Genomic DNA, 24459 nt, shown 5'->3' with positions numbered 1-24459 from the left:
CCGGGCCGGGGCGATGGCTCTGGGGTCTCCTCCGCCGTGGCGGCCCTGGGCCCTGGTGGGATCCCTGGTGTCACCGTGAAGGGCTCTGCCTGGGAAAGGTTCCTGCCGTGCGGGTCCCTCCGGTGCTCTGTCGTTCCGGGCTCCCTGTGTCACCACGGAGGCTCCTCTCTCGCCATAGGCGTTACTGTGTCCCCCGGGGTCTCTGCCTGAAGGACCCTGTCCCATTACAGAGCTTCCTTGCATTGCGGGGTTCCCGTGGCACTTCTGCAGCTTCTCCATTGGAGGCCCCTGCGATGTGGGGGACCCTTGCCGTCGTGGGGTGTCTGTGACCGTCATGTGGGTGTTTGTGTTATGCAGGCTTCTGTCACTGGGGCTTCCTGTGTTCTGGGGGAATTGCGTGCCATGACAAACCCCTCTCATTATGGGGGTCTCGGGGTCACCGCTGGGGTCCTAGCCTCAGGGCCGGCTGAGGTGGAAACAGTCCAGCTGGTGCATCACGTGGCCTCACCCACTGGCCACAGCACGATGACCCCGAGCTCTTGGCAGTGACCCCTGGGTGGGTGACAGAGCCAGGATGGGGGTCGGTTGAAGGGGCTGGGGGAGCGTGGTCAGCTGGGGATGGGGCCAGCAGCAGGAGTGTGGCCCCTGCCCCTGCCTGCACCCCTCCCCGAGTGTGTCCATCTGTGTGTCTCTCTGTCCCCCACATGCCCACCCTGTGCCGAGCCCATCTGTTCCTTTCTCTCTTCTGTGTGGATCCTAAAATCTTCCCAGGGAAAAAGCCGGGAGAAAGTGGGAAGGGAAGGAGGGAAAGGGCAGGGGGTGAGTGGGCAGAACCTGCTCCCGAGGTGGGGTGGGTACCCAGCTCTGCTCCCCACTGATGGCCTGTCTGGCTTCTTCCTCCAGTGCTCAGCATTGGGGAGGGCGGTTTCTGGGAGGGAACCGTGAAAGGCCGCACAGGCTGGTTCCCGGCGGACTGCGTGGAGGAGGTGCAGATGAGGCAGCATGACCCACGGCCTGGTGAGTGACCCCACGGCCCCCTGGGCAGCTCCCAAGGGGACCACCCCTTCCAGTTTCCCTTTGGTCTCTCTTGGTGCTAAATCCACATGGATATTCACAGAGAAAAGACTAGAGGTAAACTGAAACAAACACTCAAAGTAGATGCAAACTTGTGTATGTGACACAGACACGTGTGCACACACTCTGCATATATTTGGGAACATGCGTGTATGTAAGCTGACACTTCACGTGCAGTGGAGACACATAGGACATGCGTGACGGGGCCTCTGTCTGTGTGATCCCACACTGACTCCCGGTGACTCGCACCCCATCGGCACAGTCCTTCCGAAACACCAGGTGTGTGGAACGCATGATTTCTGCGTAGCTGGCAGACATGTAAGGAGGTCAGTGTGAGAAAAGAGGCGTTTTTCCAAAGTGGACAGATTGTCCAAGTGGGCAGAGCAGGGAGGCCCGGAGCAGCCAAGAGGAAATGAGGCCAGTTGGGCCTGGAGGTGCCCTGGTGAGTGCCCTGGGGCAGGGATGGTCTGAGGGCAGCAGGTGAGGGTGGGCTGGTCCTCAGCCTGCAGGGAGGATGTAAAGGTGAAGGCTACAGCTCCTGGGGTTGGTGAGTGGCCGCTGTCCAGCCCTGCTGACCATCTGGTCCTTTGGCGGCCCCCGGGCTGGAGCTGGGTGCATGTCTTGGGGGTGCCCATGTGAGGAATCCTCAGGGGTCCCAGGAGGCCTCCAGATCCATGCACGTGCTTCTGTCCTAGAGAGCTGGTGGGCCAAGCAAACCTCTCCTGAGTGACGGTCACTGGGGGTCATCGGTGGTGTGTCTGGATCAAGGGTGCATGCACCCTCCCTCTGCATGTGAAGGGCTCAGGCCTGGGGTTACTGTGTCCCCATCTTTGGGATGAGAGTTTCCCAGCGACTCCACCCCTGTATGGCCTGGACCCCTGCCCTGTGCTGAGCCCAGGAGAGGCCCAGGGAGTCAGGAGCTTGGCCACTGACCCTTTCCTGAGCAGGTGCCCTTTCCTCCTTCCTTGGCCTTGTCCTGCCTTGCTCTGACGGCTCTCCTGGTGGCTTAGAGTGTGGAAGGGACTTGGCCCCCTGTTCTCAGCCCATGGAGGGTGGATAGGACAGGGTCCAGATGGGAAATGCTGTCAGAGATTTGGGCCCTGGTTCAGACAGTATGGGAGAGGGGAGGGGAAGGAGAGGTGGGGGGAATCCACACCTGTGGCGGAGCGGGTCTTGAGCTCCCCCACGTGGTGATGAGGAAGGTTCTGGTTTGAGGACTGTGTGGAATGAGGGGCATTTGGACCTAAGTCTGAAGCTGACGGAGAGGGAGGGAGGTTTAGGCTGGAGTCAGAATTGGAGAGCAGCAAATGTTTTTTAGGTGTTTGTCATGTGCTGGGCCCTGTGCTGGGAGCCGGGATCACGGAGGCTCAGCTGGAAGCCTTGTGGGAGCAGTGGCTGTGACGAGGGCCGTGTGAGCGTGGGAGCTCCCTGGGTTGACCTGAAGGAGTCAGAGAGGGCCTCAAAGCAGAGGCACTGTCTGAGCTGAGTCCTCTAGGTGGTCAGTGGATGGGGCTGAGGGGACAGCCGTGTGTGCAGGGCCTGTGTGTGTTCTACAGCTGTATGTGTCAGCAAGGTCTGCTCTGAGTGCCTGGCACAGCTTTAGCACTTCTACATGTAGAAGTCGTTGACTCATCCCAGCAGTCCCGAGAGGTGGGGCCACTTGTTATTATTCCATTTCTCGGGGGTCATATAGCCCTGAGGAGCAAAGTCTTGTTTGCAACATAGGCAGCAAGTTCTACGTGAGTGGAAGGGCAAGGCTGGCGTGGGGACCACGAGGGTGGTCAGGTGGCCATGGAGTCAAGGGACAGCGTGGCATCATGGCGGAGGGAACCCAGCAGCAGCGTCTGATTGTGCAGGTTGTGTAGGTTCAAAGCCCGGGGTGGGCAGAGCAGAGCTGTGGAGAGGAGTGGGCCAGTGTGGGCTCGCAGAGCAGCCAATGTGGGGTTTGGGTCTGGGCTCCAGGCGGCAGCCGTGGTGTGTGTGACCCAGGGAGTGAGTGTCAGAGGTCCCGGGGTAGACGGGAGTATTTCATGAGTGGGCAGCAGGAGAGGAACCTGCGGAGGCTGCCTGTGAAGGGTAGGGAGTGGGAGCAGTGACAGTCCCCTCTGACCTCGGCTGCAGGCCCCGCTGACCACGCTGTGCAGAGCCTCTGCTCTGGGATCCCGGGGCCGAGTTCTGCCAGAGGCCAGAGTGCAGCCCAGGAACAGGAACCTGCTTCCAGCAGGCCCAGATTCACTTCCCCCACCCCCCAAAAAAATCCATTTCTGGGACTGGAGCGGGGACAGAAAAGGACTTAAAGGTCAGGGAGGGGACACGGTCCCTGTGCATGCAGGGGCTGGTGCCCAGGGCCTGTGCCGCTGTGGGATCGGGAGAGGAGTCCTGGTCACTTACCGAGCAGAGAGCGGGTCTCCCACAGCGCCTCCTGGCGGGCAGAGGGTGGAGCTGTGAGGGAGGGAACGGAGAGGCGAGGTCAGGTGCGTTCGGGAGGCCCAGCATGAGCAGGGCCCTGTGCCTTCCCTCTCCTCCCTCCTTCCCTTTCTTGGCAGTAAGGTCAGCACTTGGGTGGGTAGTGGAGGATGGCTGTGTTGGGCATTTTCTCTGCAGCTGGCTTTTATGTGTCTTATTAACAAAGCTGGAAAAATGAATTTGTGTTATGTAATACGTACAATTTGTTTGGTTGACAACATCCGAAAACAGGAGGCTGGTCAAGTGCAAGTTTGGGGGGTTCTTTAGCAGGCAGCACCATGACACTATGTGGTTCTGTCGACACAGAGAAGGGTGTGATGGAGGAAAGGAGGGGTCTGATGCCCCACCTGAGCGGTGATGAGGCTTGGCCTGAGCTGGCCTTAGGTTCGGCAGGATGAGGGGTGCAGGTGTGGTTGGGGAATGCCAGGATAAGATAATAAGTCGTTAGAACCAAGGAGCTCCTCCAAGTTGGAATTTTTGTATTCTATATGGGCAGGCTTAGAGGGGACTGTTGACTTACTGAGAGTCACACAAGTTAGTAGCTGGGACCTGGAATCCAGCCCAATACTGTTTTGATATCTGTGTCTTCTGATGGGAATAGGTGCCCTTTCCTCTTTCCATCCGGCCACTGCTCCACCTATGTTTACAGCCGTCTATCCTTTGACTCACCCACCCATCCCACCATCATCTTCTTGTCCGTTGACTCACTAGCCAACCCAGTCCACCACCCCTCCCTTCCTCCATCCATCATCCATCCACCTCTCCACCTACCTGTCTACCCACCCAGTCCATCCATCCATCTACCCATGTATCTGTCTGCTCTTTGACCTATCCACCCATTGCCTTCTCCTTCCCGCCCTCCATCCACTGGTCCAGTGCCTTTCCATCCACCCTTCTGTCCATCTATCTCATGTGCACCTGTCCACCCATTACTCTCCTAGTCAGCATGCAGAATGCCTGCGACACACCAGGTGCCGTGCTGGGCGCTAGGATCACAGAGATAAAGAACATGTGGTCCTTACCCTCAAGGAGCTCACAATTAGTGGGGGAAACAGGTCATCGAAAGCTGCAGGTTCTCTTTCTGATCTCATTTCCTGCCACTCTCTCTAGCTCCGTGTGCTCCAGCTGCACAGGCTCTGAACTCCCTCAAATGCTGCAGGCTGATGCCTGCCGTGGGCTTCCCCCGACCACCCCCGCTCCTGGGAAGCCCTTTGCCCACATATCCACAGGCTGCTCCCCATCCTCGGCCTCTACTCAGCCCTCCCGTGGGGGTGAGGCCTTTGCGTGCCTTTCTCTGCCCTCCCTGATCTGCTCACTGGTCTCCTGAGCACTTGCCAGCATTCACATGCTATGTCTTTATCCTCTGTTTATCCTGCCTCCCTGAGCAGATTATAAACCCCACGAGTGCAGAGACTTTGTTCTCTTCTCTGCTGTATTTGCAGAGCTGGTACACAGTAGGAGCTCAATATATACTTTTTTTTTTTTTTTTTTTGAGCTCAATATATTCTTTTTTTTTTTTTTTTGAGACGGAGTCTCGCTCTGTCGCCCAGGCTGGAGTGCGGTGGCTGGATCTCAGCTCATTGCAAGCTCCGCCTCCCGGGTTCACGCCATTCTCCTGCCTCAGCCTCCCGAGTAGCTGGGACTACAGGCGCCCGCCACCTCGCCCGGCTAGTTTTTTATATTTTTTAGTAGAGACGGGGTTTCACTGTGTTAGCCAGGATGGTCTCGATCTCCTGACCTCGTGATCCGCCCGTCTCGGCCTCCCAAAGTGCTGGGATTACAGGCTTGAGCCACCGCGCCCGGCCAGGAGCTCGATATATACTTGCTGAAGGAAACCATGGATCTTGAGAAACGCTACCAAGAGAGGAAACGAGGAAGGTGCTGAGGGATGAAAGCGAGGCAGTGGTGCTGCTGCCCGCAGGGCCTTTGTGGTCCTGGAGAGTGGAGCTGCGGGGCTGGGAAGGCTGGCGGGGGGGGCTTACAGGCAGCTGGAGGAGCTCGTGGGAGCAGAGAGGTCATGGCTGGAGGTGTGGCTGGAACCTTCTGGTCAGTGAGGGTGGAGTGGTGGTCAGACAGCTGACTAGCTTGGCCATGTGGGACTTTGAGATCAAGAGGACAGTTGGGGACCAAGCTCTGTGGGATGCATTGAGGTCAGGGCAGGGGACCCAGCCCCCACACCTGGATCCCCTGCCCCACTCAGAGACAGTCTGAAGCAAGGGACCCCATGAGGTTGAGCATCAAGGAGCTGTTGTGAAGAAGTTGGTGAAGACAATGCTGGAAGGATGCTGCTTCCATGCCAGCGCATGTAGGCATATAGCACGGCATTTGTACATGAGTGTGGGTCATGCAGATACAGATGTACACACATGCATGAACACACCTCACACACGTGCCCGTGATGGCAAGTCACACAGACACATGAGCACAGCACTTGCACATAGTGAGCTCATACAGAGACACGTGCATGAGCAGAGCATCCACCCATGACCACGGGGCACACACACGTATGTGCACGCCCCCCTCTGCTCGCAGCCTTGGGGCTCACCGATGCTCTGTGGACGGCTCTGGCCTTGTCTGGACTCCTGTGTTCAGCAGCTGCTTAGAAAAGAGAGGAGCTGCTGCCCCCTCTTGAACCCTGACCCACAGAGGTCAGAATTCCCTATATCATCCCCTCAGCCTTCTCACCTCTGGACCCAGGACTCCAGGGGCCCCCTACTTCCATCTGGACACAACCAGGCCAAGCGGGTGTGTGTGGGCAGAGACTGGTGACCAGCATGGGTGAGGGCAGTTTAGGCAGGCCAGTTGGAGGCCACAACTGTCCATCAGCTCTTGATACTCCCTTCAGAGACGCGAGAGGACCGGACGAAGCGGCTTTTTCGCCACTACACAGTGGGCTCCTACGACAGCCTCACGTCACACAGGTACGCGCAGGGACACTGGCTGGCGGGAACATGCGTATGGGACGTGCCGTGGGGCAGGACCTGCAGTAGAGAGGGAGGCCAGGAGCTGGTCCAGGAGGCCAGGTGTGAAGAGCTCAGAGGAGGGTGAGGGAAGGGGCCCGGCCGACCTCTCTTCTGCTCCGTGGCCCGTCAGTCCCGGGGTGACTGCAAGGTGGACTGTGGCCGGCCGGCCAGCCTCGAGGGAGGACTTACCTCACTCCTCCTGCTTTCCTTCTTCAGCGATTATGTCATTGATGACAAAGTGGCTGTCCTGCAGAAACGGGACCATGAGGGCTTTGGTTTTGTGCTCCGGGGAGCCAAAGGTAATGGGGAGTGGGTGCCGGGGCGTCAGGCAGGCAGGGGCTGCACACGGCTCGGGGGTGTCCTCAGCTTCTTGCTTCTGCCCCCTACTCTGCTCTACCCCGCACTCCCTCCCTGCCTTGCCCCTGCGCCTCCCTACTTTTGGCCCCGGCTTTCCTTACTCCTCTGCTGCAGTCGGACCCTCATGGTTTGCAATGTCCTGGCCCAGGCGGCAATTCCTTCCCTTCGTCGTTTTCCACTGTCTTTGCTCTAGAGTCCAACTGAGTGGGGGCCTTTCTGGCGTGGGCGAAGGGGGTTTCGCAGAGGGTCATGTCTAGGATCCCTGGACCGGCTAGTCCCTGTGCTGTGGCTCCCCGTGGCCCTCCCCCTGCCCCGGGTCACTGCCCCCTGCAGTCATCTCTTTCCTGTGCTGAGCCACTCGGAGGTTGCTGTGTGGCAGCCGCCCCCACCTGAACCTCACTGGTGAAGCGCCTTCCTAATTGCCCCCCGCAGCAGAGACCCCCATCGAGGAGTTCACGCCCACGCCAGCCTTCCCGGCACTGCAGTACCTTGAGTCGGTGGACGTGGAGGGCGTGGCCTGGAGGGCCGGGCTTCGCACGGGAGACTTCCTCATTGAGGTGAGGCCGTCCTGGCTGGCACTGCCCAGTGGGATGCTGACCCCTGAACCCTGTGGCGGACGTGCCCGGGGGCCTCCCCACCCAGCTGCCTGTCTGTCCCAGGTGAACGGGGTGAACGTGGTGAAGGTCGGACACAAGCAGGTGGTGGCTCTGATTCGCCAGGGTGGCAACCGCCTCGTCATGAAGGTTGTGTCTGTGACAAGGAAGCCAGAAGAAGACGGGGCTCGGCGCAGAGGTGAGGGGTCACGCTTTAGGCCTCTGTGCCCAAACTTTCCCCTGACCTTAGACCTTTGACTTTAGGCCCACATTCCTCTTCCCATCCCTGACCCCCAACTGCTGACATCAGATTCCTGAACCTTGATGAACCACCCACATGCGTGGGCTGGGGCCCCTCCCAATCCCTGGTGTTAGACTGCCAGTCCTGTCCCCTGGCCTGAGGCCTTTGACCCCTGACCCCTGACCTCAGGCTGCGCCTCCTCAGATCCCTGCCCCCTCCTTCCCGGCGTTCCCCCAGCCCCTGGCGTGGCAGAGCCCTCCTTCCCTACACCGCCAGCAGCTGCCTGGAGGCCGGGGTTGCCATAGCAACTGTGAGGTTGACGCTGCCGCGCTGCTTATTGTCGGAGGGAAGGGGGAGGCGGCACCTGAGGGAAGAGGAAAAGCGTCTTCTCCCCGCGACGACGCGGCACAGCCTGGGCCCAGGAGGCTTTGCCGGCCAGGCCCAGCCCAGGCCCGCGGCTTGGCTGACCACACCCTGGCCCCACAAGGGGCAGCGGCCACCCGGGCCTGGGGGGAGCCCTGGAGCAGCAGGAGCCCCGCCCGCAAGGAGACCCTCCCAGCCCCCACCTCATGGCTCTGGTGCCCCCTCGCGTAGCCCTCGGAGCCTGCAGGGTGGGTGCCCAGGCCAGAGCCAGCTGGTACCGTGCCCCCCACCAGCACCCTTGATTGTCTCCTGAGGCCCTGGCTCTGGGGGTTCCCAGGGCCCCTGAGGCCCTGATCGCCCGGGCCCCCCCCCACTCCCTGAGCTCCTTGCGCCATGAAGAAGTTTGCGTCCAGCCGTAGCCTGAACAAGATCCTGGCACAGTGCGACTCATCCTCGCGGGAGTACGAGGAGATCCAGGCAGTGGAGCGCAAGTGGCACCTGCACCTGGCCACGCCGCGCCGCCTGCTGCTGGACAGGAGGTCCAAGGCCTCCCTCTTCTTTGCAGCCCCACCGCCCCCCAAGAGGGCCCCCAGCACCACACTGACCCTGCGCTCCAAGTCCATGACAGCTGAGCTTGAGGAACTCGGTGAGTGGCGGGGGTGGCCGTGGAGGTGGATGCAGGTGGACAGTCCATGATGGGCAGACAGGGCCAGGAGGCACAGGTAGTATGGGAGGCCAGGGGGTCAAGCCAGAGGGGAGGAAGGACAGGTGGATGTAGGAGCAGGTCAGAGGTGAATGGGTGGGTGCTGGCGTGATGGGGACATTTGGCGCTTGTAGGGTGAGGAGTGGGATGGCATGTGGAAGGGGTGAGATGTGAGGGGCTGGGGATGGACAGTGGGGTGTCCAGGACAGATGACGGGGAGCAGGGCCTGGCCCACCAGTACGTTTGCACGTGTGCATGTTTGTGTGTGTGTGCTGCCTCTGGTTTTCCACATCTCCACTTTGACTTTACTCCTGCATTTCATCCAAGTGAAGAAAGAGCAGCAGTCAGGTGACCGGGGTCCACTCTGGCTCTGCCAGGCACTGGCTGTGTCAGCTTTGTGTTTATTTTACCCTCTTGGTGCCCGTGCCCTCATTGGCCAGGTGGTCCTGCTGACCCCACAGGCCACAGGCACACTGTTGAACGCTGGGGCAGGACCTCGAGTGTGGCAGGAGGGGAGCAGGAGTGTGCTGGGCTTCGATGGGGCACGTTTTGGGCACAAGCCGTGGTTGACCATCAGCAGCTTCTTCACGGGCAGGTCTTACATATGTGTCCATCAACAGCCTTGTCATGGGCATGTCCAGATATATTTGATCATATCCTGACATGTGACCGTCAGTAGCCTCTTCACGGGCATGTCCCAGCACGTGTGACCGTTGTCCTCATTGTGGGTATGTGCTATACGTGTGGCCATCAACAGCCTTGTCATGGGCATGTCCGAGTATACGTGACAGTTGACAGGCTCTTTCTTTCTTTCTTTTTTTTTGTTTGAGACAGAGTTTCACTCTTGTTGCCCAGGCTGGAGTGCAATGGCACATTCTCAGCTCACTGCAACCTCCACCTCTTGGGTTCAAGTGATTCTCCTGCCTCAGCCTCCCGAGTAGCTGGGATTACAGGTGCCTGGCCCCCCGGCCGGGTTATTTTTTGTATTTTTGGTAGAAACAGGGTTTCACCATGTTGGCCAGGCTGGTCTCGAACTCCTGACCTCAGGTGATCCGCCCGCCTTGGCCTCCCAAAGTGCTGGGATTACAGGCGTGAGGCTCTTTTCTTCCTGTGGTCTAAGCCCAGTTCTGTCCCCAGACTTTACTCTGCCTCTGGTCATAGAAGGAACCCCAACTCTGGTCCTAAACCGAACCCTGGAGTCCGGGCCACAGGAGGGGACCTCATTCTGGTTCTAGGCTGAGCCCCATCCCTGGCTTCAGTGTTGGTTCCACCCCAGCCATAGAAGGATCCCTTTTGCTGGCCCCCAGAATAATCCCTGACCTTACTCATGAACTGAGCCCTGACCCTATCCTGGCCACAGGCTGAGCAGATGGTCTTAACTGCAATTTAGTTCAGTGTGGAGAACAGCTACCAACATGCATTGGACTGACATGGTCAGAATTTTCACCATAGCTATTGCAAATAAAGTAAAACCAAAAGAAAAAAACAAAAAACCTCATATAGATAATTCAAAATGAAAAGGAGAGAAACCAAAGCCAGGGGCTTCTGTAGCTCATTATCTAGTACCCAAGGGCAAGGAGTTTTGGGATCCTGAGGCCCTCACAAGGCTGGGAGACGTGGCTGGACCTGTGAGAAGCGGGAAGGTTAAAAGGCCAAGCGCAACAACTGGAATTAGCATCGAAAGAACTAGAAATCAGAGAAGAATATGAAAAACATTAAAATAAAGTAAATTGTCACAAAGATTAAAAGAACTAACTGAACTAATGAGAGAACAGGACAGAACAAATAAGCAAAAAAAGAATAAGCACATTTTAGAATAGAGTGATTTTTTTTTTTTTGAAACTGAGTCTCGTTCTGTTGCCCAGGTTGGAATGCAGTGGTGCGATCTCAGCTCACTGCAACCTCTGCCTCCTGGGTTCAAGTGATTCTCTTGCCTCAGCCTCCCGAGTAGCTGGGATTAGAAGCGGCCACCACCACACCCAGCTAATTTTTTGTATTTTTAGTAGAGATGGGGTTTCACCATATTGACCAGGCTGGTCTTGAACTCCTGACCTTGTGATTCACCCACCTCAGCCTCCCAAAGTGCTGGGATTACAGGCGTGAGCCACTGTGCCTGGCCAGAAGGATCCTTAAAGAACTGTTACTGAAACAAAAAGTATAGTCACAGATAAAAAAGAAAGCCATGGCTGGGATAAACAGTACACTAGACCCAGGTGAAGAAAGAAACAGCAGGTTAGAAGATAAATCTGAGGTTACCCAGAGTATAGCACAGAAATATAAGGAGATACAAAATATCAAAGAGCAGTTAGGAGACACTTATCACATAGATAATTCAGTGGGACTATTGGGAAAATCCCAGCATCTACCTAATGCAAGGCCTGAAGGCAATATTTGGAGATGAGATGGCTTAAGAATTTCCCAAAGTTGAACAAAGACATGAGTCTTCAGTTTAAAGAAATATAAGTCTCAGCAAGGAAATGAAAACAAATCTGTATCCACGTCTTTCATAGTAAAACTGTAGAACGCAGTGAACAAGCAGAAATCTTTAAAACAATGAGAGAGGCTGGGTGCGGTGGCTCATGCCTGTACTCCCAGCACTTTAGGAGGCCAAGACAAGTGGATCACTTGAGTCCAGGAGTTTGAGACCAGCCTGGGCAACATGGCGAAACCCTATCTCTACAAAAAATACAAAAATTATCCTGGCATAGTGGTGTGTTCCTGTGGTCCCAGCTACTCAGGAGGCTGAGGTGGGAGGATTGCTTAAGTCTGGGAGGTAGACGTTGTAGTGAGCCAAGATCGTGCCAGTGCACTCCAGCCTGGGTGACAGAGCGAGACCCTGTCTCTAAACAAAACAAAACAAAAAATGATGAGAGAGAGACTGGCCGCTGGATGTCGTAGACGGGAGCAGTGGTTCAACTGACAACAGACTTCTCATCAGCAATAGCAGATGACAGTAGATGATGGAAGAAGAGCTTCAAAGTGTGGAGGCAAAATTCTTTTCCACCTAGAATTCTATACCCTGCTAATCCTCCTCATTCAGGAGTGAGGCAGAGAGGCTAGCAGACTTCTGGCCCTCGGGTCATAAGGGTCCAGGGTCAGTCACGGGAGCTGACCTGTCAGTTGAAGATCCAAACTGATCAATAAGCACTGGTAGGCAGGTGGGCCCCAGGATTCTCCTGCCAGAGGCTGTCACGTAGCCACGATCAACTGCATGTCCAGAAGGAACTCTTCTGTTCGGCACCACGAGGCTTTTGGGCAGCCTGAGATCCGTAATCCTGGGACCCAGGGACTCTGCCCTGTGAAAATGAGAGAACTGCGCTTTGCCCTCTCCTCTGGGCTGGGTGTTCCCTCTTCTGCAACAAGCCTCAGGACAGGTTGCTGGAGTCACTCGACAGACCCTGGTCTTCCAGAGGAGTTGCTCACAGCTTCAGGCCACCATAATTTTCCAGGCTTTTTCCCGAGCAGTCTGGGGGAGGATGAAGGGACAGCTTAGCATGGAGCCTCTACCCACACTTCTGGAGCTCAGGAAGCCACCTGTCCCCAGGAGACAGCTGTCCTGGGAAGCCAGCAGAGCTTCTGGAAGTCCCCTCTGGAAACGCCTGATTTGAGGAAGCCGTGCCAGCCTCAGGGTTTCCCCAGGTACCAAAGGGACCATCCCACAACCCAGTGGTTTTGCTTTCAGAAGATAGAAATGAGGCCTGTTGGTCATTGCTGGCAAGAACACATCAGAACTGCCTCACACTGTCAAGCGCTATTAGAGCCCTTTAGGATTCATAGTCTATCGAGAAGGTGCCTGAACACCTAAAAAGAAAAAGTGAGGTGTCAGAGAAAGCAGGTGCAAGGCGGAGGCTCCTGTCCAGGTGGCTGTTTGCTGCTCAGAGGATGTGGGAGAGGCATGGCCCTGTTGGGGGAAGGAGAGGGAGGGGGTGTTCTCTGGGGGAATGGGGTGAGCAAAGGCTGGTGCCTGGAAAATGAAGGGTTGCAGAGATGGGAATGAGAGGAAGGGGCTGGGTGGGGACCCTCCTGAGACAGGTGGTGAGAGAGAGAAGAGGGCAGAGCACCCCTCCTCCCCCTCAGCACTGGGGACTCTTCACAGCCACCACATGCATGTCCACACAGCTTGTACCAGGAATGTGCTGGGGCCACAGGTCAGTGGAGACCCAGGCCAGGGAAGGCCCTGGCAGGTCCAAGCCCTTCCTGTGTATTCATGTTCCCAGGAGAAATCTGGACTCCCTGTAATTTCTGGGCCCCTTTTTTTCTTTTGTGATGAGAACATCAGGGTAGGTGCCACACCCAGCATCTGTGTGAGTGGCCTTGTCCTGGAAAAGGTTTCTTTGCCAAACACATTTGTCCTGCCTTTTGTTTTAAGACCGACTTTGAACAGAACACACAGGTGACCACCTTGGTTTTCCGCGACACCTGAACTTGTTTTCTATGGGGTTTTGCCTTTTTTCTGAACAAACCTTTGACTGAGCCAAGCATGATGGAGTTGTGCACATCTCCCTGTGTTTGCGTGTCTGTGCGTGGGTGAGTGGACATACACTGTGTGCACTTGCATGGGTGTGGCACACATGTCTGTGCGTGGATGAGTGGACACATGCTGTGTGCACCTGCATGCCTGTGCGTGGGTGAGCGGATATGCCCTGCGTGCACCTGCATGCGTGTGGCACACGTCTGTGCGTGGGTGAGCGGACACGTGCTGTGTGCACCTGCATGCGTGTGGCACACGTCTGTGCGTGGGTGAGCGGACACGTGCTGTGTGCACCTGCATGCGTATGGCACACGTCTGTGCGTGGGTGAGCAGACGCGCTATGTGCACCTGCATGTGTGTGGCACACATGTCTGTGCGTGGGTGAGCGGACACATGCTATGTGCACCTGCATGCATGTGGCACACGTCTGTGCATGGGTGAGTGGACATATGCTGTGTGCACCTGCATGCGTGTGGCACACATGTCTGTGCGTGGGTGTGCGGACACGCGCTGTGTGCACCTGCATGCGTGTAGCACACGTCTGTGCGTGGGTGTGCGGACATGTGCTGTGTGCACCTGCACGCGTATGGCACACGTCTGTGCGTGGGTGAGCAGATATGCCCTGTGTGCACCTGCACGCGTGTGGCACACGTCTGTGCACGGGTGAGTGGATACGCCCTGTGTGCATCTGCATGCGTGTGGCACACATGTCTGTGCGTGGGTGTGCGGACACACACTGTGTGCACCTGCATGTGTGTGGCACACATGTCTGTGCGTGGGTGAGCAGATACACCCTGTGTGCACCTGCACACGTGTGGCACACGTCTGTGCACGGGTGAGCGGATACACCCTGTGTGCATCTGCATGCATGTGGCACACATGTCTGTGTGTGGGTGTGCAGACATGCGCTGTGTGCACCTGCATGCGTGTGGCACACATGTCTGTGCGTGGGTGAGCAGATACGCCCTGTGTGCACCTGCACGCGTGTGGCACATGTCTGTGCACGGGTGAGCGGACACGAGCTGTGTGCATCTGCATGCGTGTGGCACACATGTCTTTGGGTGTGCAGACATGTGCTGTGTGCACCTGCACGGGTGAGCAGATACGCCCTGTGTGCACCTGCATGCATGTGGCACACGTCTGTGCGTGGGTGAGTGGACATGTGCTATGCACCTGCATGCGTGTGGCACACGTCTGTGCGTGGGTGAGCGGACACGTGCTGTGTGCACCTGCATGCGTGTGGCACACATCTGTGCGTGGGTGAGCGGACACGTGCTGTGTGCACCTTCATGCGTGTGGCACACATGTCTGCATGGGTGAGTGGACATGCGCTGTGTGCACCTGCATGCGTGTGGCACACATGTCTGTGCATGGGTGAGTGGACACGTGCTGTGTGCACCTGCATGCATGTGCGTGGGTGAGCAGACACGTGCTGTGTACATCTGCATGCATGTGACACACGTCTGTGCGTGAGTGTGTGGACATGTGTGCACCTGCATGCGTGTGTGCACCTGCATGCGTGTGGCACACATGTCTGTGCATGGGTGTGCGGACATGTGCTGTGTGCACCTGCATGCGTGTGGTACACATATCTGTGCATGGGTGAGCGGATACACCCTGTGTGCACCTGCATGCATGTGGCACACGTCTGTGCGTGGGTGTGCGGACATGTGCTGTGTAAACCTGCATGCGTGTGGTACACGTCTGTGCGTGAGTGAGCGGATACACCCTGTGTGCACCTGCATGCATGTGGCACACGTCCATGTGTGGGTGTGCGAACATGTGCTGTGTACACCTGCATGCGTGTGGTACACATCTGTGCGTGAGTGGATATGCCCTGTGTGCACCTGCATGCGTGTGGAACACATCTGTGTGTGGGTGAGTGGACATGTGCTGTGTGCACCTGCATGCGTGTGGCACACGTCTGTGCGTGGGTGAGCGGATACACCCTGTGTGCACCTGTATGCGTGTGGTACACATGTCTGTGCGTGGGTGAGCGGACGTGCTGTGTGCACCTGCATACATGTGGTACACATGTCTGCGTGGGTGAGCAGATACGCCCTGTGTGTACCTGCATGTGTGTGGTGCACATCTGTGCGTGAGTGAGCGCATACACCCTGTGTGCACCTGCATGCGTGTGGCACACGTCTGTGTGTGGGTGAGCAGACACGCGCTGTGTACACCTGCATGCATGTGGTACATGTTTGTGCGTGGGTGTATGGACATGTGCTGTGTGCACCTGCACACGTGTGGCACACATCTGTGCGTGGGTGAGCAGACATAACCTGTGTGCACTTGCATGCGTGTGGCACACATCTGTGTGTGGGTGAGCTGACACGCGCTGTGTGCACCTGCATGCATGTGGCACACACACAAGCCCCTGCTTGTGGTTGTTTCCTCCTTGGATTTCAAGGCATGTACCAACTGATTCTGCATTTGGGCAGATTTGCTCTTCATGGTCTGATAAAGAGGTGTAGGCTGGGGGCAGATCTGGGAGGTCATGGTTGTTGGGGGAGGTGGCGGTGAGCGGGATGGGGTGGGGAAATGAGCGTGGATAATGGGGGCCTGGGTGCCAAGCCTGCCTCTTACTCCCTTTACTCTGTTTCTTGATTCCAAGCCTCCATTCGGAGAAGAAAAGGGGGTGAGTCATCTGCCTGTGTCCCCAGGGCCTTGGCTTTGCCTGACCCCTGTCTGGGGGAGTGCTGGTGTGTGAGGAGGTTCCAGCGCAAGTCAGGGTGGCCCAGAAGCCTGGGCTGCAGCCTCCTGTTGGCCTTCTCCCTGGGGATTTGGTAGGGGCATGAGAGAAGGACCTGCAAGGATGGATGGGGAGTTCCCAGGGGTGTGACCCTCTGGGACTGTGATGGCCTTGGGGGCTCAGGTGAGCCTGGGGCCTGTGAGCTATGCAGATGGCCTGATGGAGGCAGCCCGTGGGGAGGAGCTGGGAGAGCTCCATGGAGGCCACTGCATGCGCCATGGCCCAGAGAGCAGGAAGGAAAGGGCTCCGAGGGTCCCAGAGGGGGAGCTCTAGGGAGCAGGGAGACTGGGCCGTGTTGGCGTGTGCGGCCCCAGTCTACATTGCTTCTTTCTGCTGGTCCTCTCGGGGCCTGTGCCTGGGTTGTGGGACGTATTCCCGTGCTGGTTGGTTGTAGGGCCAACCCCAGAGCTGATGGCCCCTTCAGAGCAGGGGTCTGAGTTCCACAGCACTGGGGAAGGAGCTTGGAACTCCCCTGGCCAACAGCCCCCCAGGCTGTTGACTGCCCTCCCGAACCCCCGTTCAGGACTCCCTCTACCCTTTGGGGCTGCTCCGTGTATGTCCTGTATGTTCAGCCTGGCTGCAGGGAAGAAAGCATTCAGGTGGGAACAGTCACCTGGGCCTGGGTACTGAGGTCCACTGTCCGGTGAGGTCCTGGGACCCAGCTGCTGGCAACCTCCTCCTGGCAGCCTCGTCTGCCTCTCGGGTGGAGTCAGGGCCAGACAGAGGCTTGAGGTGGCTTTCTCCACCCAGGCCTGTATATTTGCTCCATATGTTTGTACCTGATGCCGTCCCTCCCTCTCTCTGGACCCACTGGGCTTTCCCTGGGTGAGGACACATCTACCAGGCCCTTGGCCCAGCCCTCTTGAGGCCCCCTTGCTGCCTCCTGCCCCAGCCCGGGTGAAGGGCTTCCCCAGTGTCTTCTCAGGTATTAAAAACAGGTGACAAGGTCTCCCCCAGTGACCTTTTCTGCATGCCTTTGGGGCAGACACACAAGCTATTTCTGGAATCTTCTGGCTCTGCCCTCCAGCTCGTTAGTGGGACTCCCAGGGTGCCGTGTTGCAGCCCAGGTGCTGCTCCAGTCGTGGAAGAAGTGATGGCTGATTGATCATCCTGCAGGCTGGGGCCCTATTGATCAAACAGCTGCAAACCCAGCTGTGCCCTGCCATGCACCCAGAGGGCCCTGGGAGTGAGCGGGTCCACTTGGTTCCTGATGGGCTTCATTTCCCTTAATTATTTAAAATAATTTATTTAAGAATGTATTCTCTAGTATTGGGGAGAGAGTTATGTCAACCTCATCAGTTTGTAATTTGCAGAATTCTTGATTAATTTTTTCCCTTTTGAAAACACTTCTCACCTGGCGCCAGCACCATCACCGGATGACCAGAAGCAGCTGCCTCACTAAACGTTATGTGCATCCCGCTGCAGGTCTCTGGGATGGGTCTTTCGGACCTAGAGAGACAGCCTCTCCTAGCCCGTGGCTCAGGTGGTAATGTGTCACCCGTGATGCTGAGCCGTGTGCCTCACGCAGTTTTCTCTCCATTCATGTCTTTACTTCTGCAGTTTCTGGGGAGTATGGTGCTTAGGTCTCATCTCTTACTTCCTAGTCAGTGATCTGGGGCAGTTTCTCTCTCTGAGCTTCAGTTTGCTCCTGGCTTGGATAAAGGTGATGATAAAATCCTCGTGTAGCTGTGGGATGAGAGGAGTGGTTTGCATGAAGTCCCGCATACTCCAGAAATCACCAAGAACTTAACAAATGGTGGTGATGGTGACTTCAGCTCCCAAAAATAAATCATTCACTTCATGACAAAAGCAAATGAGAAGTCCCCTCAAACCAGCAACCGCTGGGCTGTACCTGGGCCTCCGTCACCTGGTGGCACCGGGAGCCGTGCACAGGCCCAGATATCTGCAGTTGGAGCCTGTTTTGCCCGTAAACTCTTGCATTGTTCAGGGCGCAGGCTGGGCACTGATGGAACACAGAGAACAGTATTTGCTCTCTTCTGCAGACCCACAAGCTGTCTGGGGAGACGAGGCACCCAGACATGAATTGTGCGGAATTGTGCCCAGTGCCAGCACAGTTGTAAGCCTTTCTTCTGTGCTAATTCTCTCTAGAGACACATGAAGCTAGCGCTGTTTTTATGCCTGTTTTATAGACGAAGACACAGAGGTCACAAAGAGCTTAACTCAGGACATAGTCAGTGTACAGGGTGGGTCTGGTCTGGGTTGGGTACAGGACAGTCTTGGGGAGTTATTTCCTTTTACCAGCAATGCTAAGCAGATTGCAGAGGTAGAACCAGCAGGTACTGTGAACAGCTGCAGATTGGAGTTGGAAGGAGTAGCAGGTGTCCAGGCTGACCATTGAAATTCTCCAACAAGGGGCCAAGACAAGAGTGGCCAGACAGGGTCCCTCTAGGGTTGGCACAGCCCCAAAGAGTGGAGAAGGGCCTGGGGTTGGGTGGAGCCTGAGTGATGGGTGGGGTGCAGTGGGGCTGCTGAATGACGGCTGGTGCAGCAGCCAGGTGGACATGGGTGCTGCCCCAGCCCTTGCTGCATACCCCATGCACTGGTCCTCAGTGGACCCACAGGGGGCGAGAGCTACTGATGTCCTGGGGGAGCCATCCAACCAGAGCTCTGATGGTCCTTAGATATATGTATTAGTTTAACACAGTTTCCAAGTCACTGTGATCATTAGTGGAAACCTGCTTGAACATCAGGGTCTGTCCTAGGGCTGTGACCCACTGTGAACAGCTTCCCTTCCAGTGCGGTGCAGAGCGCCAAGAGTGGCCTGTACGTGCTGAGAACGGTGACAGGACGAAGGGAAATGGAGGGAAATCCAGGGAGACTGTGGTCTCTGAGTTGTTTGTCTGTCACCTGCCCTGGTCTTCTCCCTCATGGGCAGAGTGGCCTTTTCTTAAGTGGGGTCCACGGGGTCACCTGGAGTCTCCTTGAGGATAGAGAGGCTGCCTGGGGTGGGGTCTCAGTTCTGGGGTGAGGGCCTTGTCTTGGGGGCCTGGGGTGGGAGCTTAAGGAGGGAGGGGAGTAGTGGCCTCTGTCAGCATCACGGGTGGCCAGGCTGGGGAGGACGTGGCAGTGGGGCAGGAGGTGGCCCAGGACCTGAGATGGAGCCTCCTTGCTGTGCAGAGAAGCTGGACGAGATGCTGGCAGCCGCCGCAGAGCCAACGCTGAGGCCAGACATCGCAGACGCAGACTCCAGAGCTGCCACCGTCAAACAGAGGCCCACCAGTCGGAGGATCACACCCGCCGAGATCAGTGTAAGGGCCACGGGCGGCTGGGAGCACTGGGATGGGCAGGCATGGGGGTCAGTCTGTCCTGGGCCACCCCCTCCAGAGGGGTGTGTGCACCCTATAGCCTCTCTCAGAGACTCTTGGGGCTGTCTCTGCCCCCTAAATGACCACAGCTCAGCACCTGCTGGTTTCGCTTTTGTGGCTTTTGGTGCTTCTGCCTTCAGGCAGTCCCTGTCTCACGCCTGAGACCACCAAGGTACCCCAGCTCTGCTGAGAACATGACGAAGCATGTTTCTGTTCCCTGCCCACTTGCCGACCCGGTGCCTTCTGGGCTCCTCCCCCACCTCACCCAGGGTCAGCCAGGGTCTGCACCCACCCTGCCCAACACCGTCTACACTGTACCACCATCTGCACTGCCCACACAGCCCAGGCTCCAATGGGCTACATCCCCTGCTCCCTGAGGGCAGAGCCTAGACATGATTCCTGGGTCCAGGCACCCACAGGCACTGGTGCCATTGGAGTGACAGCAGTGGGGTATCTCACTTCCGGCTTAGGAGGAGGACTGGGGCCCCCCAGTGCCCTGGAACCTCCATATTCCCCTCCCTGACCCCCACAGTCATTGTTTGAACGCCAGGGCCTCCCAGGCCCAGAGAAGCTGCCGGGCTCCTTGCGGAAGGGGATTCCACGGACCAAGTCTGTAGGTATGGCTGGGCTGTGGGGCTGCATGGGGTTGGGAGAAACGGGGCTGGAGCTGGCAGGGTGGATTTGGGTTGGAAGGACCCTGTTTCTCCCTGCTGGTAACTGGGGTTTTCAGTTTCCCTCTGAGTCCTGCCGCTTCCTGGCCCCAGCTGAAGGATCTCATATGTTGATGGACCTGTGAGGATTAGGCCTTCCCCAACCCAGAGATTCCCCCCGGCAGCTGACACTCCCTGTCCAGTGGGCATCCCCCGATCGCTTCATCCCTCCCATGAGCAGCCTCACCCCTGTCCCCAGCTGCCACTCCCTGTCCACTGGGCACCCCCACCTCCCCATAGCCTCTCATCCTTCCCATGGGCAGCCTCACCCCTGTCCCCAGCTGCCACTCCCTGTCCACTGGGCACCCCCACCTCCCCATAGCCTCTCATCCTTCCCATGGGCAGCCTCACCCCTCCCCAGCTCAGCAGCCTCCATCGCCGTTGCTTCTCTGCAGCCCAAGTGCATGTGAAGTTTCTGACCCTAAAACTCCCCTCCCCTGAACTTGCCTCTCCCCTACTCCTCCATGTATCGATCTCTCCCCCCTTCACAGCCAGTTTCCCCAAAAAGTCACCTCCACTTGCCATCTATCTCCCATCCCCCACCTGCTCCTCAGCCTGCAGCAGACTTGCTCTCTCCATACCCAAATTGAAACTGCTCCCCCCAGGGTCACCGGTGGCCTGCAGGGCCTTCCTCCCGTGGACATGGCCAGCACTCCTGCTGACCTCAGCTGGCATGCGGTTTCTCTGCTCCTCCTTCCATGAAACGCTCCTCCCCAGAGTCTGAGGACAACACTTCCTGGTTTTCCCCTCCTTTCTCAGGTGGCACCTGTTTTGACCCTGCCGTTCCAGCCTCCCAAATATGGGACCTTTTCAAGGCTGTGTCTTCAGCCTCCTTCCCCTCTGTGCCTCACCACTCCCCGGCCACCATCACACCCCACACTCACTGTCTCCTGACCCAGATGACAAGCCCTGGCCACTGTGCATCCCTCTAGGCGTCCATTCTCCTGTCCCCTGCCCACCTGTGCATCTGTCCACCCACACACCTGCCCACTTGACCGTCTGTTGTCCATACAAACCCCAGCACACCCCCGCATCTGTTACACATAGGAGTAAACCTCTCAGCACTTACTACGGGCTGGACACTGAGTGTTTAATACTTAGAATAACCATATTGAGGTTGAGGCCACTAGTACGTCCATTTTACAGATGAGAAAACTGAAGCAAGGAGGGTAAATGACCTGCCAAGATCACACAGCCGCCCAAACTCTTGATTCCTCACCTGCCCCAGCACCCTGCCAATTTGTGTTCACACAAGGCCGATCCTGGGCCAAGTCTGGGGCTTAGTTGGGGAATGTGACGTGTGCAGAGAGCTCAGCGGGCACATGGTGGGTATCAGGGCTCACGGACCAATGGAGCCCACTGGGGAGCTCCAGGCACACCTGGGTGTCACAGAAGGCTGTGTGTGTCGGGGTGGGGGTACTTTTGAGCTAAGATGTGCAAGATAAATGGGAGTTTCTGGGGGATACTGGGGCGAACTGACAGAGCAGTGTGGAAAAGGCATATGGGTGTGTGGACTGGTCCCTCAGAGACTACCGAGAGTTATTTCTGTAGGTGGGATTGTGGGGAAGAAGGCTGGTGAGGCTGCAGCTACCTTGGAGCTGAGAAGCACTCTCCTCTGCGCTCCCCGACCTGAGCCCTGAGTGTCTCCCATGGTTTCTCTCTTACCTTCTGCCTCACCTGACCTGTCGGGGTGGGTGGCCTTACAGCCCTGCCCCGCACAGCTCTCATCGCCTTGCAGCTGGGCCATGGCTTTGTTCTCATGACTGCCTGCCCTGGCTCTGCCCTCTAGTCCATCCCTCTGGCCAAACGAGGCTTTTCACAGAGCTGCTATCACTCCGTATCTGTCCAGCTTGATCCTCTGTGTGCTCCTCATTGCCTCGGGGCCCCGGAGATCGGCCCCAGTGCTCTCTTGCTTCATCTGGAAACAGTTGTCTCTGCCTCCCTTGACCTGGGTCTTCTGACTCTTGCTTCCTGGGCCTGACCCTGCAGGTCTAGGTCCATGCACCTGCCCTGCAGGCCTTAAGCCACTCTCCTAGGACTGCCAGTTCTGCCCTGGTCCCTCAGGCACCCTCTTGCGCTCGGTTGATGAATGGGTTGACAGGCGCTCCTTTTTGGCTCCCCTTGGCCTGCTGGGCCTCAGCTGCCAACATGCACATTGGTTGGGTTGTCAGACTCCCCAGGCCCCTGCCCCATGCCCTGGCTCTGTTGCCCTGGGCACACAATGCAACCCTTGAAACATCAGGATTTTGATCCATAAACACGGAGACCACCGATTCCACCTCCAAGAACCACTCTGAGGCTCGCCCGGTAGGCAGCACTCACAGGCTAGGACTGCGTGGCATGCTGGGAGTGCTCAGCAGCCGCCAGTGTTAGTAGACATAGATGCCGCCTCTCGAGGTTGGCACACAGTAGGTGCTCTCTGGCACACAGTAGAAATGCTCTCTGCTATTATCTAGGCAGACAAAGAGGGTCTGCCTTTGTCCCCAAGGGGTCCCACCCCTGCCCCAGATGGTATCAGAACAGATTCCCTACTCCATGCTGAGGCAAGTGACTTTTCTTTACCCTAAGTCAGAACTTGGCATGCTATTAGCATTAAATTTCCCCTTATTTCATCTTTGCACGTCACTCCCGCCTTCTACATCCTCAAGGTGTGCTCGTTCTGTGTCGCTCCATCTAACACATAGGCTTGTGGGTGTTCACTGCGTGTTCATACACAGTGCAGGGAATGCAGCAGGAGACCCAGGACGAACTGGGCACAATTTCTGTGTCCAGCGGTTGGGGGTGAGGGGAAGGCAGACCTACAAACAACGATGATGATGACCTGGGCCCCTTCCTGGGATACTGCTGCGGTTCAGCCCTGTACTGTAAAGGTGAAGTTGCCCCACAGTAGGTGCAGGCTGTCTTCCTGGCATGAGGAAACTGAAGTTCCTAGAGGTTAAGGAATGTCAGTACCTAGCAGATCTAAAATTTAAGCCTAGTTCTGTGCACAAAAGCCCACCCTTGGTACCTTGGCTACAAACAGATATTATGCCCAGTAAGAAGCAGTGTAGTGTTGCAGTATTAGCACTGCGGTGGCTGGACGAGGATGCAGTCAGGAACGGGCAGCCTGTATTGTAGCAAGTTCATAAAAATGTTGACCAATCTCAGAGTGAGGCTGGGAACAGGAGCACCACGAGACCTGGGTGCGTGGGTGTGGGGCCATCCGCCCCCTGCAGCCTCACTGAACACACCTGTAGCACATGTGTCCACATCATGATGTCCACAGGGGTGCTCAGAAGGTTGTATCAGGTTCTGGCTGGACAGCAGGATCATGAGGGCCCTGAGCACTCCAGCCCTTGCACAGGATCCTAACAATGACGTCTGAGCAAGGCATGCAGAGGGGGGTTCATTTTAAGCCTGTTTTGACCATAGAAGAACTGAAGCTCAAAGGGGCTCAGGGATTGGCCTGGGGTCACGCTGCCAGTAGGGGTTAAAATGAAACATGCTGGGTGCTCAGTCTGCAGTTCCCATTTTAATTCATCCATCCATTCTTCCCTTTACCCAGTCACCCAACCTTACTGAATTCCAGCCACTGTGGTTGCATCACCCACCCATGTGGGTCTCTGGGAGGAGCCTCTGAAGGCTTTTTCCACAGGGCACCTCCTTACCTGGGTATTAGCTCTTTCCCTGCCTGAGGCCTGGCTCCAGTGGCCACAGCCCTGCTGCCCCTCATCCTGCCAGTGTGTCACTCCTGCTCATTTCCGACCATCTTCCTCTCACCTCTGGTTGCCTCCAGGGCTGCTACTTCTGCCTCGGCCTTGTTCATTCAGGGGTGCGGAGCCCTGTACTGGCCCCTCCAAGCCCCTCAGCAGTTCTGTCTGCATGTCTTGCGGGGCTGTCCCTGCCTTCCTGGGATATCTTCCTAGGGCCTGCTTGATCAAGTCCCTGGGTTTGGGCAGGTCTTGGCCCCAACCCAGGTCATCAGAGTTTGTGTCCTTTCTCCGGGGCCTTCCTCCATCTTGTAACTGAACGCACACCTCTCTCCTGCCCTCTTCACAAGAGCCCTCCCCGTGCAGCCCTGGGCCTGGGGCACAGAGCTTGGACGTCCAGGGACCAGCGCAGACTGGGGTCTTGCTCGGAGCCCGTGCTCTGGGCTCCCTGTTTCCCCTGCTCTCCATTCCCCGCCCACCACGGGCCCCAACCCCATCTTCCCGAGCATTCTAGCGCCTCGCGCCGCGCTGGCTTCTGCCGTGGGCGTCCATCAGTTGTGTCCGGGACGGTGGCTGCCCCGGGTGGAGTCGGGGCAAGGCTGGCCTCTGTGGGAGGGGGTGCCGGGGTCCCCAGGAGCCTCTGGGAAGGCAGCACCCGCCCCCGCCCCCGCGCCCTGGCTGGTCTCACCGGCCCTTCCGTCCGCAGGGGAGGACGGGCCCCAACCCCATCTTCCCGAGCATTCTAGCG

The 24459-nt window shown here is 57.2% G+C and overlaps 1 protein-coding gene across 1 annotated transcript in view; it reads left to right on the top strand.

Moving 5' to 3' along the window:
• Positions 1-24459, top strand: part of SHANK3 (SH3 and multiple ankyrin repeat domains 3) — a gene marked incomplete at its 5' end in the record, with an annotated part of 55846 nt that overhangs the window by 18420 nt on the left and 12967 nt on the right. The window contains 9 exons of the mRNA XM_011985594.1: positions 904-1017; positions 6386-6461; positions 6720-6802; positions 7293-7417; positions 7520-7652; positions 8623-8703; positions 15849-15872; positions 19125-19255; positions 19845-19925. Of these exons, the coding sequence (XP_011840984.1) occupies positions 904-1017; positions 6386-6461; positions 6720-6802; positions 7293-7417; positions 7520-7652; positions 8623-8703; positions 15849-15872; positions 19125-19255; positions 19845-19925 (848 nt within the window). The remainder of the gene's footprint in view (positions 1-903; positions 1018-6385; positions 6462-6719; positions 6803-7292; positions 7418-7519; positions 7653-8622; positions 8704-15848; positions 15873-19124; positions 19256-19844; positions 19926-24459) is intronic.

The sequence above is a fragment of the Mandrillus leucophaeus genome, unplaced genomic scaffold (genome assembly GCF_000951045.1).
Source record: "Mandrillus leucophaeus isolate KB7577 unplaced genomic scaffold, Mleu.le_1.0 Scaffold288, whole genome shotgun sequence".
NCBI classification, from domain to species: domain Eukaryota; kingdom Metazoa; phylum Chordata; class Mammalia; order Primates; family Cercopithecidae; genus Mandrillus; species Mandrillus leucophaeus.
This window is presented reverse-complemented; position numbering and strand designations above follow the sequence as displayed.